General features: G+C 46.0%; 1 protein-coding gene across 1 annotated transcript in view; it reads left to right on the top strand.

Moving 5' to 3' along the window:
* Positions 1-16,355, top strand: part of LOC120020879 (C-Jun-amino-terminal kinase-interacting protein 2-like) — a 130,179-nt gene extending 113,824 nt beyond the window's left edge. Inside the window, exons 7-18 of the mRNA XM_038964511.1 lie at positions 3,398-3,601; positions 4,055-4,964; positions 5,109-6,216; positions 6,280-6,383; positions 6,492-6,700; positions 10,241-10,316; positions 13,501-13,673; positions 13,944-14,053; positions 14,182-14,304; positions 15,157-15,227; positions 15,333-15,431; positions 16,283-16,355. Of these exons, the coding sequence (XP_038820439.1) occupies positions 3,398-3,601; positions 4,055-4,964; positions 5,109-6,216; positions 6,280-6,383; positions 6,492-6,700; positions 10,241-10,316; positions 13,501-13,673; positions 13,944-14,053; positions 14,182-14,304; positions 15,157-15,227; positions 15,333-15,431; positions 16,283-16,355 (3,260 nt within the window). The remainder of the gene's footprint in view (positions 1-3,397; positions 3,602-4,054; positions 4,965-5,108; positions 6,217-6,279; positions 6,384-6,491; positions 6,701-10,240; positions 10,317-13,500; positions 13,674-13,943; positions 14,054-14,181; positions 14,305-15,156; positions 15,228-15,332; positions 15,432-16,282) is intronic.

Below are 16,355 nucleotides of genomic sequence, written 5' to 3'. Positions count from 1 at the left end.
CGCCAGCCAGTCAGGAGCTGCCAGAGCCGCCAGCCAGTCAGGAGCTGCCAGAGCCGCCAGCCAGTCAGGAGCTGCCAGAGCCGCCAGCCAGTCAGGAGCTGCCAGAGACGCCAGCCAGTCAGGAGCTGCCAGAGACGCCAGCCAGTCAGGAGCTGCCAGAGACGCCAGCCAGTCAGGAGCTGCCAGAGACGCCAGCCAGTCAGGAGCTGCCAGAGCCGCCAGACAGTCAGGAGCTGCCAGAGCCGCCAGACAGTCAGGAGCCTACAATCTAAGCTTGATACCCTCAATCTCACACAAATTATCAATGAACCTACCAGGTACAACTCCAAATCCGTAAACACGGGCACCCTCATAGATGTCATCCTAACTAACTCGCCCTCCAAATACACCTCTGCTGTTTTCAATCAAGATCTCAGCGATCACTGTCTCATTGCCTGCATCCGTAATGGGTCTGCGACCAAACGACCACCCCTCATCACTGTGAAACGCTCCCTAAAACACTTCTGCGAGCAGGCCTTTCTAATCGACCTGGCCGGGGTATCCTGGAATGACATTGACCTCATCCCGTCAGTAGAGGATGCCTGGCTATTCTTTAAAAGTGCTTTCCTCACCATCTTAAATAAGCATGCCCCATTCAAAAATAATTGATCTAGGAATAGATATAGTCCTTGGTTCACTCCAGACCTGTCTGCCCTTGACCAGCACAAAAACATTGTGTGGCGTTCTGCATTAGCATCCAATAGCCCCCGTGATATGCAACTTTTCAGGGAAGTTAGGAACAAATATACACAGGCAGTTAGCAAAGCTAAGGCTTGCTTTTTCAAACAGAAATTTGCATCCTGTAGTACTAACTCAAAAAAGTTCTGGGACACTGTAAAGTCCATGGAGAATAAGAGCACCAGCTGCCCACTGCTCTGAGGCTAGGAAACACTGTCACCACCGATAAACCCACTATAATTGAGAATTTCAATAAGCATTTCTCTACGGCTGGCCATGCTTTCCACCTGGCTACCCCTACCCCGGTCAACTGCCCGGCACCCTCCACAGCAACCTGCCAAAGCCCCCACCATTTCTCCTTCACCCAAATCCAGATAGCTGATGTTCTGAAAGAGCTGCAAAATCTGGATCCCTACAAATCAGCCGGGCTAGACAATCTAGACCCTCTCTTTCTAAAATGATCTGCCGAAATTGTTGCAACCCCTATTACTAGCCTGTTCAACCTCTCTTTCGTATCGTCTGAAATTCTCAAAGATTGGAAAGCTGCCGCGGTCATCCCCCTCTTCAAAGGGGGTGACACTCTAGACCCAAACTGCTACAGACCTATATGTATCCTTCCCTGTCTTTCTAAGGTCTTCGAAAGCCAAGTTAACAAACAAATAACCGACCATTTCGAATACCACCGTACCTTCTCCGCTATGCAATCTGGTTTCAGAGCTGGTCATGGGTGCACCTCAGCCATGCTCAAGGTCCTAAACGACATCATAACCGCCATCGATAAGAGACATTACTGCGCAGCCGTATTCATCGACCTGGCCAAGGCTTTCGACTCTGTCAATCACCACATTCCTATTGGCAGACTCGACAGCCTTGGTTTCTCAAATGATTGCCTCGCCTGGTTTACCAACTACTTCTCTGATGGAGTTCAGTGTGTCAAATCGGAGGGCCTGTTGTCCGGACCTCTGGCAGTCTCTATGGGGGTGCCACAGGGTTCAATCCTCGGGCCGACTCTCTTCTCTGTATAGATCAATGATGTTGCTCTTGCTGCTGGTGATTCTTAGATACACCTCTATGCAGACAACACCATTCTGTATACTTCTGGCCCCTCTTTGGACACTGTGTTAACTCGTAGCACGCGTAGCACACGCTCCAGCAGGTATATCTCACTGGTCACCCCCAAAGCCAATTCCTCCTTTGGTCGTCTTTCCTTCCAGTTCTCTGCTGCCAATGACTGGAACGAACTGCAAAAATCTCTGAAGCTGGAAACACTTATCTCCCTCACTAGCTTTAAGCACCAGCTGTCAGAGCAGCTCACAGATTACTGCACCTGTACATAGCCCATCTATAATTTAGCCCAAACAACTACCACTTCCCCTACTGTATTTATTTATTTTGCTCCTTTGCACCCCATTATTTCTATTTCTACTTTGCACATTCTTCCACTGCAAATCTACCACTCCAGTGTTTTACTTGCTATATTGTATTTACCTCGCCACCATGGCCTTTTTTTGCCTTTACCTCCCTTATCTCACCTCATTTGCTCACATTGTATATAGACTTATTTTTCTACTGTATTATTGACTGTATGTTTTGTTTATTCCATGTGTAACTCTGTGTTGTTGTATGTGTCGAATTGCTATGCTTTATTTTGGCCAGGTCGCAGTTGCAAATGAGAACTTGTTCTCAACTAGCCTACCTGGTTAAATAAAGGTGAAATAAAAAATATATAATTTCAAAAATGAATCATGCGGGGAGGTAGATGGTAGATGTTCATGCTCCCCTGTCCTCAGTGATTCTCTCCTGTGATTATGTCCTGTGGTTCTCTCCACAGAACAAAGGGACATGATGTAGTTTTATAACTCATCCCTGGGGTTGACCAATTAGAATTCCTTGCAATAAAACTGGGCCAATGGCCAAATAACAAATATCCTATTTCAGGTTGGACCAATGAGAACGTGCCACACGTAGCTATAAGTTCAGGACTGACATTCCTAACAGATGTTGAACTGAAAACCAACTATTTCCATTGATAATTCCCTATTGACCGTTAGTACTCTATTGACTTTTAGTGCTTTTGACCTCTTGTCCTCTGCGTTGTGTATTTATCTTCTAAATATTCTTACAAGGTGATAATCAGAGAGTATATGTTGGAGAACCTTGGTTGTGTGTGGATTGTAGTTGGTCTTTCAGATTTGTCCCGCATGTCCAGAATGGTGTTCATGTCTGTCCCAATAACAAGTTGGATTTCAGTTAATTTAGCTTGCGTAGCTGGGATCTCACCTCGTAGTAGGACTGCCTCTGTTTTAGCAGTTTGGTTACTCAGGTCTGGGTAGATGCTGATCCTCTTCCCTGCATTGGGTCAGACCCCTGGATTCCGCTGCAAGGTTAACAAATCGCTGCTTACTTCAAAGCTGTGGATCGGTACAATCATACAGCGAGCTGTTGCGGAGTTGACCCATGCGGTGCGTAATGTTAATCAGCGGCATGGGACCCACCTTTCCTGACGGAACAGTTCATAGAAAAGATTGCTTATGAAGGAATGCCCTAGCTTTCTAAGGAAACGTTTTTCTACAAATGTTTATATGATCATTTATCTACCTCTTAGTATTGTATCTAGCATCTATTGTTTTAGATGCTGTGTCTTTAAATGTTACAGAAAGCTGTTGTCCTCTGCTTGCAGGCCGTCTGTCTCCAACCCACTCTTGTCTGGAGGATGGGAGTCACGTGACGGGCCAGTGCCCCTCCCAACCAGCCCCCCAGGCCCCAGGGTCCCAGAGCAAAGGTACTCCCCCCAAACAGGCAGGGGAGGGCGCCTACCCCCAGTCCCCTCGCAGGCCCCTCCTTTGCGACATGGAAGGCAACAGACGGGAGAGGCCTGAATACGGTAACAAACAAAATGGCTGCCTGTCAGAGTTCAGAGGTCATCATCCCCCATAAACATGAAGTGACGTGATGTGAAAGTGTAGTCGTCCTGTCCTCACTGGCCAGAGCTATAGATAAAGACTTTGGCAAACTTCGTTTGGGATTCTCTAATAAATGGGCTCCATTTTGACACCAATAGTTCCTAGTCCAATTTGTGAGAATTCATTTGTTATTGAGTGTTTGGACGCAACACAAGGATAGTTTGCATAGGTCGGTTTATCTCATGCTCCCCTCACTGCCATCCCCACTTTGGTGACTTCTGGTTCAAATCTGCTATTGTTATAATGCTCACATGATCAATTCTCATTTCTCTCATTTCTCATTTCTCCCTCACCCTCTACCATCTCTCTTTATCTATCTTCACTCTTTCTCTTCCCTGTCTCCCCTTTCCCCTATATCTCCCTCTCTCCAACAGGCTCCTTCGGTCAACACAAGTCTCACCCGGGCTCTAATGAGGTCATTAACTCCTCAGCTGACCCTCTGATCTTCAGAGTTCCATCCCTGGATGAGCAATCCCAATGCTCTGACACTGAGGTTGACCACGACCTCAACAGCGCTGACCACAACCACAAACTTTCACGGTCCTGCACGTCCACCCAGCGACGTGCCACCGACACCTACACGGTCACTACTGAGTCAGGCCTAGACCCGGAACTGGAGAATGACCCAGATGGGACCAGCCGATGCCTGTCCTCCACTGCTCCCATCGGGGGGAACGACGGAGCTGACACCCCTCTGTCAGATGAGGAGCTGGAGAAAGATTTTGACGTAGAGTTTATGTGTAAGGAGACCTATGACATGGTGTGTAAGGAGAACCAGAGCTCAGTCTACGTTGAGTTCCCCTCCATCGAGCCCTCTGAGCTGGCTTCCTTCTCCAGCTACATGTCATCAAGCCGCTCTGATGTTCTGGACCAATCCCGAAGCACTGATCAGAGCCAGCGTCCAGGTGCAGCCAATGAGGTGGCCAATGACTCCAACTCTCCATCCTCGGACCCGGGTATTGCTGACATGAACGCCAAGCGGTGCTACACCAACTCAGACCAAGACCAGGACCTGAGCTCTCCCGGGTCTGACTCAGACATCGAAGGGGAGCTTGAGGCAGCATTCGCCTGCGGAGGACCCCTGGTCTCCAACATGATCTCTTCCATCTCAGAGACAGAGCTGGACCTGACCAGTGATGACAGTAGTAGTGGACGCTCCTCCCACCTCACCAACTCCATCGAGGAGGCCAGTTCACCCACCTCCGATCAGGAACTGGACCCGGACACCGAGTTAGAACAGGACAGTGGAATTGTGGGAATGAAGGTATCACTCCTTCTTGGCCAGCCAGACTCCATCAAAGAGGACTCACCCTTACCCTCACCTTCACAACTTTTCTCCTCCACCCTGGCCACCCCCTCCCCTGCTGACTCCCTCATCCTACCCCCAGAGCCCTATGATGATGGCCAGGCTCTGATGGGCCTACAAAGTGTAGATGATGATGATGATAATGACTTGCCCTATGAGCACCAGGCCGACCCAGATGAGACCCTGCCCCCAGCCCAGCGCTGTGAGGACAGCATGTCCAGACAGATGGTCCTCCAGATAGAACCAGACCACAGCCTGGAGAGCTTCAAACGCTCCTTCTACCTGCCAGTAGGACCAAGACTCATACCCACCCATGCTGACGACTACGATGGGAACAGTGAGGGAGGGTCCGAGTCGGAGAGCGAGGATGAGCTGAGCGAGAATTCAGACTCACCCTGGTTGCTAAGCAACCTGGTGAACAAGATGATCTCGGAGGGGTCTTATCCAATCAGCTGTCCTGAGGACTGTTTCAAGAGGTCAGTGTCCATCTCAGACACCATCTCACCCTCCTCGGACATCGAGCCAGACGCGTTCACCGAAGCCACGGACGAACAAATGCAGAAATCTGGGACGAAGAGTTCGAAGGAGGAGGATAAAGAAGGGAGGGGCCTGAGGAAGGAAGGGAAGGATAGAAATAAGAGGGAGAAGAGTGCAGAGCCACCCAAAGGGAATGCAGGGAAAGCAAAGGAAAGATTTGGCTCCTGTCTGTACATGAACAATCCTACAGCTGACACCATCAGACCGGTGATCGTGGAGCGCTATGGCAACAGGGTATCCACAGACAACAACCACACTCAGGACTCTGAGAAAGACTTCACCAGCCCTAAATCAGGCAAAAACACCAAGAAGAAGGATGAGGATATGGATGTTATTGTGGAGCCTGATAATGACCTGATGATGCTGGAGGGGAGGAAGGAACTGGACTCTCCCAGTCTGAGTGAGAGCGTAGCGAGTGACAAGGACGAGGGCCGCGAGATGGAGACCAAGCCCACCGGACGCTCTACGGCCTCCCTGGAACGCATCACCACGGTCAAACACAGCATGACGCTGGACATCCCCACGGCCCAGACCAACCGATGCTTCAGCCTCACCTACTCCACCGACAACGATGAGGAAGAGGAGGAGGAAGAGGAAGGAGACTGCTCCCCATTCCTGAGCTGCCTGAGGAAGCAGTCATCCTATCGTGGCAGCAATCAATACCTGGACAGCTCCCCGCCTATCGATGAGAGCGTCCGGGACCTCCCCCTGTCAAAGCAGGACCCCCCCCTGTGTGTGAGGGACCTCCCCCTGCAGGCCCTGCGGTCCAGGCCAGATGATGATGGTCTGGCGTACGACTCCATGAAGTACACTCTGGTGGTGGATGAGAACACTACACTGGAGCTGGTCAGCCTCAGGCGGTACGTACCTACGGAAAGGGCCCACCTTCATTAAGGGTTTAGGTGGACTTAATTTAAAGTACATGTAGTTGTTTAATTACTAACCTGTGTGAACCGTGTCCCTCCCAGGTGTACCTCAGTGCTGAGTGACGACAGTGAGCTGTCTACACTGTGTGATGATGACCCTCTTGGGACGGGGGAGGTGGGGAACGGCCGGGGGAACGGAGTGGTGCAGCCAGAACTCCTCAGCTCGTCAGAAGACTCCTCCCCCGAGGCTGACATGCATTTCTCCAAGAAGTTCCTCAACGTGTTTGTCAACAGCACCTCACGATCCTCCAGTAAGTAGGATGCCAACTAACAGACTAGCTAACTACAGTGCCTTTAGAAAGTATTCATACCCCTTGACTTATTCCACATGTTTTTGTGTTGCAGCCTGAATTCAAAATGGATTAAATAAGTGTTTCATTCTCACCCATCTACACACAATAACATGTTTTTAGAATTTTTTGTATTGAAAATGATATACAGAAATATCTCACTTACATAAGTATTCACACCCATAAGTCAATAAGTGTTAGAATCACCTTTGGCAGCGATTTCAGTTGTGAGTCTTTATGGGTAAGTCTCTAAGTATTTTGCACGACTGGATTGTACAATATTTGCACCATATTATTTTTTTAAATTCTTCAAGCTCTGCCCAGTTGGTTGTTGATCATTGCTAGACAGCCATTTCAAGTCTTGCCATAGATTTCCAAGCCTATTTAAGTCAAAACTTTAACTAGGCCACTCAGGGACATTCAAGGTCATCTTGGTGAGCAACTCCATTGTATATTTGACCTTGTGTTTTAGTTTATTGTGCTGAAAGGAGAATTCTGCTGAAAAGTGAATTTGTCTCAGAATGTCCGTTGGAAAGCGATTGAAGCAGATTTTCCTCTTGGAATTTGCCTGTGCTTAGCTCTATTCCGTTTCTTTTTTCATCCTAAAAAAACTCCCTAGTCCTTGCCAAAGACAAGTATCCCATAACATGATGCAGCCACCACCATGCTTAAAAATATGAAGAGTGGTACTCAGTGATGCGTTTTGTTGGATTTACCCCAAAAATAATGCTTTAATTTCTTTCGCACATTTTTTGCAGTTATACTTTAGTGCCTTATTGCAAACAGGATGCATGTTTTGGAATATTTTTTATGTACAGGCTTCCTCCTTTTCACTCTGTCATTTAGGTTAGTATTGTGGAGTAATTACAATGTTGTTGATCCATCCTCAGTTTTCATCTATCACCTATCACAGACATTAAACCATTTGCCTCATTGTAAAATTCCTGAGAGGTTTCCTTCCTCTCCGGCAACTGAGTTAGGAAGGATGCCTGTATCTTTGTAGTGACTGGGTATATTGATACACCATTCAAAGTGTAATTAATAACTTCACCATGCTCAAAGGGATATTCAATTTATACTTTTTGTATTTTTATCAATAGGTGCCCTTTGTGAGGCATTGGAAAAACTCCCTGGTCTTTGTGGTTGAATCTTTGTTTGAAATTCACTGCTCGACTGAGGGACCTTACAGATAGTTGTATGTGTCGGGTACAGAGATGAGGTGGTCATTATTTTTTTTTAAATGCTATTATTGCACACAGAGTGAGTCCATGCAACTTGGTATGTGACTTGTTGCTCCTGAACTTATTAGGCTTGCCATAATAAAGGGGTTGTGTCACGTTCGTCTACGGTCATAAGGAGTAGACCAAGATGCAGCGTGGTATGTTTCCATCCTTTATTTTGGAATAGAAAACTTCAAAGAATAAAACAACAAAACGAACAAATGAAACGTGAAGCTAGAATAATGCTGACAGGCAACTATACATAGACAAGATCCCACAAAGCACAATGGGGAAATGGCTACCTAAATATGATCCCCAATCAGAGACAACGATAAACAGCTGCCTCTGATTGGGAACCATACTAGGCCAACATAGAAATAGAATTCACCTAGATAACCCACCCTTAATCACACCCCGACCTAACCAACATAGAGAATAAAAGCTCTCTATGGTCAGGGCGTGACAGGTTGAATACTTATTGACTCCTTAAACATAATTCCACTTTGACATTATGGGGTATTGTGTGTAGGCCAATGACACAAAATCTAAATTTTATCCATTTTAAATTGAGGCTTTAACACAACAAAATGTGGAAAAGGTCAAGGGGTGTGAATACTTTCTGAAGGTACTGAAACTAACAATGTTACTGCACCTCCCAATACTCTGTAAGCAGGCTACAAACTAACTGGCTAACTAATTCCTTAACTAGCTAACTCACTGTATCTCAATCCTCCAGTAACTAATACTGAACAAAACTATGAATGCAACATGTAAAGTGTTGGTCCCATGTTTCATGTGCTGAAATTAAAGATCCCATCATTTTTCCATGCGCACAAAAAGCTAAGTACTCTAAAACTTTGTGCACAAATTTGTTTACATTCCTGTTAGTGAACATTTCTCCTTTGCCAAGATAATCCATCCACCTGACAGGTGTGGCATATCAAGAAGCTGATTAAACAGCATGATCATTACACAGGTGCACCTTCTGCTGGGGACAATAAAAGGAAACTCTAAATGTGCAGTTTTGTCACACAACACAATGCCACAGATGTCTCAAATTTTGAGGGAGCGTGCAAATGGCATGCTGACTGCAGGAATGTCTGCCAGAGCTGTTGCCAGAGAAATTATTGTTCATTTCTCTACCATGAGCTGCCTCTAACGTCATTTTGGAGAATTTGGCAATACGTCCAACCGGACTCACGACCGCAAACCACGTGTAACTACGCCAGCCCAAGACCTCCACATCCGGCTTCTACACCTATGGGAAATCGATACACCAGCCACCCGGACAGCTGATGGAACTGAGGAGTATTTCTGTCTTTAAAAAAGCCCTTTTGTGGGGAAAAACTCATTTTGATTTGCTGGGCCTGACTCCCCAGTGGGTGGGCCTGGGCCCTCCCTCCTCCCTCCTCCCAGGCCCACCCATGGTTGCACCCCTGCCCAGTTATGTAAAATCCATAGATTAGGGCCAAATGAAATTATTTCAATTGACTGATTTCTTTATATGATCTGTAACTCAGTAAAATCGTTGAAATTGTTGCATGTTGTTTTTAGATTTTTGTTCAGTTTAACTTACTGCATCTCACAATCCTACAGTAACTAACTAACTTACTGCATCTCACAATCCTACAGTAACTAACTAACTTACTGCATCTCACAATCCTCCAGTAACTAACTAACTAACTAACTAACTATCTTACTGCATCTCACAATCCTCTAGTAACTAACTAACTTTCTGGCTCTCACAATCATCCAGTAAGTAGGCTACACACAAACAAACTAATTAATTAACTAGCTAATGTCCTGCATCTCACAATCCTCCAGTAAGTAGGCTACAGACCAACTAACTAACTACAAACTAACCATTAGCACCTGAACAATTTTAGCTACTAGCAAGGGGGATAGGGGCTGTAGTCAAACATATTGTTGTGACGAAAAAAGTGGCGAATGAAGCTTATACTTGGGTTTTCATACCATTTTGACTCTCATTTGATAAATCATATGATAAATGAGTGTCCATGTTAGCTCTCCCTGTAGCGTGATAAAAGATCACTGAACCATCATTAACCAGTCACTTCATTAATGAATGATCATATACATAATTAATGGTCTATTACAAATGGGAAGAACAAGAATTTCATCAACATAAGTTATTTTGACAGATGCAGTTATTATTTATTTAGATTTTATTCAGAGGTCCTATGGGTTACATTAATGTACCGCCCAACAAGTGTATCAAGTGTATCGGTGTTCTCACTGGGGTGTGTGTTTACCTGTGCAGGTACAGAGTCATTTGGGCTGTTCTCCTGTACCATCAATGGAGAAGAGAGGGACCAGACACACAGGGCTGTCTACAGGTGAGCCATAGCATTCAGAACATCATTTACAGACATACGTACTGTGTTATATAAACAGAGAGCAACACAACAAGCAATCTGAAATCCTGATCAGACAAAAACCTGTGGTTATTGTAATGTTATCATAGTAAGAGAACATACAGTATAATAATCTCTTATCTGTTTGACTCTTTGTTCTTAGTCCCACACGTAATATGGACCGTAGGTGATATGGGACAAAGGATGGGTGTGTGCAGTAGGAGAATGTGAATCTGGTGAATCACCAGTGGTCTGGAGGGAGGGAGGGAGGGAGGGAAGAAGAGATGGAGGGAGGAAGAGAGGAATGGGGAGCGAGAGGAGGGAAGTTGTCATGGTTACAGCTGTGGCCCTAGTGACACCGCAGGAGTAACAGCTATATAGCTATATAGAAAAGATTGCGCCGACAGACACGGTCGCCCTGTTTCTAGCTCCTAGCCAACTCAGCAGTTAGTTTTTGTGTTATTTCCCCCCAAGCCGACACTGCGACAGTGCTCAAGAAACTACAAACTGGAAACCGCCTATCCTGAGGCTGCATTTTTTCGTTGTAGCTGGGGACATTAATAAGGGAAATCTGAGTAAAACGCTCCCGAAATGCTATCAACACATCTCATGTGCTACACATGTAGAGAACACGCTTTACTATTATTACTCTCCCTTCCGGGATAGTTATAAGGCCCTCCCCTGCCCTCCCTTCGCTAAATCAGATCATTCCTCCATCCTGCTCCTCCCTGCCTATAGGCAGAAAGTTAAATAGAAAGCCTCCTTGGTAAGGTCTGTTCAACGTTGGTCTGGCCAATCGGAATCTATGCTTGAAGACTCTTTTGATCATGCGGACTGGGAAATGTTCCGGATTACCTCTGGGAATAGTATCGACGTATACATTGACTCGTGACTGTGTTCATCAGGAAGTGTATAGAGGATGTTGTTCCTAATGTGACGATTAGGACTTATCCAAACCCATCCCCATGGATTGATGGCAGCATTTGCACAAGACTGAAAGCCTGAACCACCGCATTTAACCACGACAAGGTGACTGTGAACATGGACGTGTACAAACAGACCAACTATAACCTCTGTAAGGCAATTAACAGAGGTAAAATGACAGTACAGGGAGAAAGTGGAGTTGCAATTCAATGGCTCAGACATGAGGCGTATGTGGCAGGGACAAAACAAGTGTCATTGCACTGCACACTGCCCTATCCGACCTGGATAAGAGGAATGTCTATGTGAGAATGCTGTTAATCTACTTTAGCTCAGCCTTCAACACCATAGTGTCATACAAGCTCATCACTAAGCTCAGTGCCCTGGGTCTGAACCCCTCCCTGTGCAACTAGGTCCTAGACTTCCTGATGGGCCGACCCCGATGGTGAAGGTTGGCAACAACACCTTCGCCACGCTGATCTTTAACATGAGGGCCCCACAGGGGTGCGTGCTGAGCCCCCTCCTGTACTCTCTGTTCAACCATGACTGCATAGCTACACACGTATCCAACTCAATCATCAAGTTTGCTGACAACACAACAATGGTAGGCCTGATTACCAACAACGATGCGACAGCCTACAGGGAGGAGTTGAGAGGCCTGGCAGAGTGGTACCAGGAAAATAACCTCTTCCTCAACGTCAACAAAATGAAGAAGCTGATCGTGGACTACAGGGGACAACAGAGAAAGCAAGCCCCCATCCACATCGACGGGGCAGCAGTGGAGAGGGTCAAAAGCTTCACGTTCCTCAGCGTGCACATTCCTGAGGATCTGAAATGGTGCCTCGACACCGACACCAGTGTGGTGAAGCTTCAACCTCAGGAGGCTGAAGAAATTCGGATTGGCCCCTAAAACCCTCACTAACTTCTACAGATGCACCATCGAGGGTATTCTGTCAGGCTGTATCACCACCTGGTACGGCAACTGCACCGCAGCAGGGCTCTCCAGAGGGGGGTGCAGTCAGCCAAACACATAATCGGGTGCACACTGCCTGCCCTCCAGGACATCTACAGCACACGGTTTTGACGGGAAGGCCAAAAATATTTTTAAGGACATCAGCCACCCAAGCCACAGCCTATTCACCCCGCTACCATCTAGGAGGCGGAGACAGTACAGGTACATCAAAGCTGGGACCGAGAGACTGATAAACATCTCCAGGTCGTCAGACTGTTAAACAATCATTACTAGACAGCTTCCGCCCGTTACCCTGCCCTGAACCTTAGGCACTGTCACTAGCTAGCTAACATCCAGTACTCTACCCTGCACCTGAACCTTAGAGACTGCTGCCCTATATACATAGAGCCATTGAACACTGGTCACTTTAATAATGTTTACATACTGTTTTACCCACGTTATGTTTATATACTGTATTCTAGTTATGGCTCATCCTATATAACTACACCTGTAAACACCTATTCATATACTGTCTATACACAGCATTTATATGTATACATATTTATATTCCAAACTCTGACATGCTCGTTCTGTTATTGCTCGCTCTGATATTTCTTGATTACATTTTTTATATGTTTTTTAATTTTGTGTATTGTTATTGTTAGATATTACTGCACTGTTTGAGCTAGAAACATAAGCATTTCACTGCACCCGCAAATCTGTGTTTTATTTTTAGTTTTATTTAACCTTTATTTAACTACGCAAGTCAGTTAAGGACAAATTCTTATTTACAATGACGGCCTACCCCGGCCAAACCCGGACGACGCTGGGCCAATTGTGTGCCTCCCCATGGGACTCACAATTACGGGCGGATGTGATACAGCCTGGATTCGAACCAGGGACTGTAGTGACAGCTCTTGCACTGAGATGTAGTGGCTTAGACCGCTGCGCCACTCGCCACCTGTTTCTTGGTGTACGCAACCAATAAACTTTGATTTGATTTATACTCACACCAGCCTGTCACCACCTGGGTATCACTCTGTGTGTGTTTGTGCCCCCTGTTCCATTCCTCCGTAACTGAATCATTTTTATCTCCCTAGCCTTTATACTACTATCATCCAGCACTTCCCCTCCCCCTTCTCTCCCTCCCTAAGTGTGTCTCTGCTGTTACTTCAGCTAACAGCCTCTCCTCGGGGAGACACCTGATACCCAGACAGATGCTGCTTCCTCCTCACTAAAACCCAATAATGTGTGTGTCTCTACCCTCTGACCTCTGTCTCCTGCCCCATACAGGTTTATCCCCAGACATGTGGATGAGTTGGAGCTGGATGTGGATGACCCTCTATATGTCGAGGAAGAGGAGGATGACTACTGGTACAGAGGCTACAACATGCGGACGGGAGAGAGGGGGATATTCCCAGCCTTCTACGCCCATGAGGTCATAGGGCAGTCCAAGGAGATAATGGGTGAGTAGAATATTAGGGGGCAGGTAGCCTAGCAGTTAGAGCATTGGGCCAGTAACTGGAAGGCTGACCCTGCAAAACAACACATTTTACTGCACCTATCCCATGTATGTTACAATATTTTATATTCATGTCTGGTAGGAGAACAGTTCTACTGGAAAATTCTATACTGAGTATGTCAAGTGTTTCATCACTGGAGACACATAACCTGAATGTCAATAAGATAAAATCCTTCCCATCTGATGTCATCTCCTGTGTGTGCACTTCCTGTAGGAATGAAGAAGAACCCAGCCTGGATGGACAGTTTCAGTGTTCAGTTCCTGGGTTCTGTGGAGGTGCCCTATCACCAAGGCAATGGCATCCTCTGTGCTGCCATGCAAAAGGTACACAGGAAATGCATCACTCTGGGTTTGGTGAACCTACAGGTCATAGGGTCCTCAATAGTCTGAATGAGACAGTCTTTAAATAATAAAGTTGATCAGTATTAAACTCTCTCTTTCTTCTCTGTCAGATTGCGATAGCGAGGAAGCGGACGGTCCATTTGCGGCCCCCCTCTCTGTGTGAGCTGGAGATCAGTCTACAAGGGGTTAAACTGGTGATGAGCCTGGAGGATGAATACGACACTATGGATGAGGTGAGATATGAAGGGTTGAGAGATGGGGAGGAGTGTAAGTAAGGGGTGCAGGGGAAGGGCGGGAGGGTAAGGGATGAGTGCAACAAATGTTATAAAAATGGCAGACACTCTTGAGCAACTGTAGTGCATTCAAAAGGAGGCTGAAACGACCACATAGTATGAGCATCTCTCTCTCTCATTTTCAATTTCAATTTAAGGGACTTTATTGGCATCGGAAACATATGTTTACATTGCCAAAGCAAGTGAAATAGATAATAAACAAAAGTGAAATAAACAAATTAAAAGTAAACATTACACTCACAAAAGTTCCAAAAGTATAAAGACATTTCAAATGTCATATTATGTCTATATACAGTGTTGTAATAATGTGCAAATAGATCAAGTACAAAGGGGGAAGTAAGTAAACATATAGGTTGTATTTACAATGGTGTTTGTTCTTCACTGGTTGATCTTTCACAAATCTTGCTGCTGTGATGGCATGCTGTGGTATTGGGAGTTTGGGAGTTTATCAAAATTGGATTTGTTTTCAAATTCTTTGTGGGTCTGTATTCTGATGGAAATATGTGTATCTAAGATGGTCATACATTGGGCAGGAGGTTAGGAAGTGCAGCTCAGTTTCCACCTCATTTTGTGGGCGATGCGCACATAGCCTGTCTTCTCTTGAGAGCCAGGTCTGCCTACGGCGGCCTTTCTCAATAGCAAGATTTCCTTCATTTTTGGTCAGTCAGTGTTCAGGTATTCTGCCACTGTGTACTCTCTGTTTAAGGGTAAATAGCATTCTAGTTTGCTCTGTTTTTTTTGTTTTCTCATGATTTGGTTGGGTCTAATTGTGTTGCTGTCCTCTCTCTCCAGTTTGACAGATGTAGTCACTTCTTCCAGATGAAGAACATCTCTTTCTGTGGATGCCATCCAAAAAACAATTGGTATGATAATTCATGTTGATGATACATTTCATTAGACGATAAACACCAAGAATATCAACTTGCTTTATTTACACTTCACCTAATTCCCCCTCGCTCTCTCCTCAGCTACTTTGGCTTCATCACTAAGCACCCCATGCTGAACAGGTTTGCCTGCCACGTCTTCGTCTCCCAGGAGTCAATGCGGCGTGTGGCCGAGAGTGTTGGGTGAGTCACACACAGTACCTCAGTGTCTCCCTCTCACATGATTCTCATTCCTTTTTAAGCTCTGCTTGTAAACCTAGGGATGAGGGATAAGGAAAGCACTCTCTGGTACTCTGCCTCTCCACAGCATTATTTGTTTTATTGAAGTTGTAGCATTGGCTGTTCTCCAGTAGTCTAACAATGCTTTCACACATCTCCCAATCTCAGTCATTACTGCTGATGTGAATAATGGTGGAAACCATAGCCTACCTATTAAGCCATTTAGTTCAGTTGGCACAATGGAGAGGAGAAGAAAGTACATTAAAAAGTAGAGAGAGAATCAGCTGGGGTTTATAATGACCGCAGTTCCTGTCCTGTTAATCTTGTATGAATCAGGCATATCAGGTTTGAATTATTAAAGACGGCCATTGTTCAAGGTCTACACAGCAGAGCAGAGGGCAGAGCAGGGATGGGCTGGTGAGTGAGTCAGTGTACTTTTATTTAACTATGCAAGTCAGTTAAGAACAAATTCTTATTTACATTGACGGCCTACCCCGGCCAAACCCTAACCCGGACGACACTGGGCCAATTGTGCGCCACACTACGGGACTCCCAATCACGGCCGGTTGTGAAACAGCCTGGAATCGAACCATGGTCTGTAGTGACGCCTCTAGCACTGAGGTGTAGTGCCTTAGACCGCTGCGCCACTCGGGAGCCTAAAATGGGGAATGATGGTATGGAGAAATGTTTACTAAGCTGAGGCTCATCTTGGACTAGAACCATGATGTTAGTCTGGCTGAGACATTTTTGCTGGGTGATTTAGTAGGACATCTGTTTGCTAAGCTAATCCCTCTGTTGTCTGTCTCCCTCTCTAGACGGGCTTTCCAGGAGTATTACCAGGAGCACCTGGAGTACGCCTGCCCCACCGAAGACATCTACCTGGAGTAG

This window comes from Salvelinus namaycush, chromosome 2 (genome assembly GCF_016432855.1).
Source record: "Salvelinus namaycush isolate Seneca chromosome 2, SaNama_1.0, whole genome shotgun sequence".
In the NCBI taxonomy this organism is placed as follows: domain Eukaryota; kingdom Metazoa; phylum Chordata; class Actinopteri; order Salmoniformes; family Salmonidae; genus Salvelinus; species Salvelinus namaycush.
The sequence above is the reverse complement of the archived record's forward strand: the minus strand, read 5'-3'. Positions and strand labels throughout refer to the sequence as shown.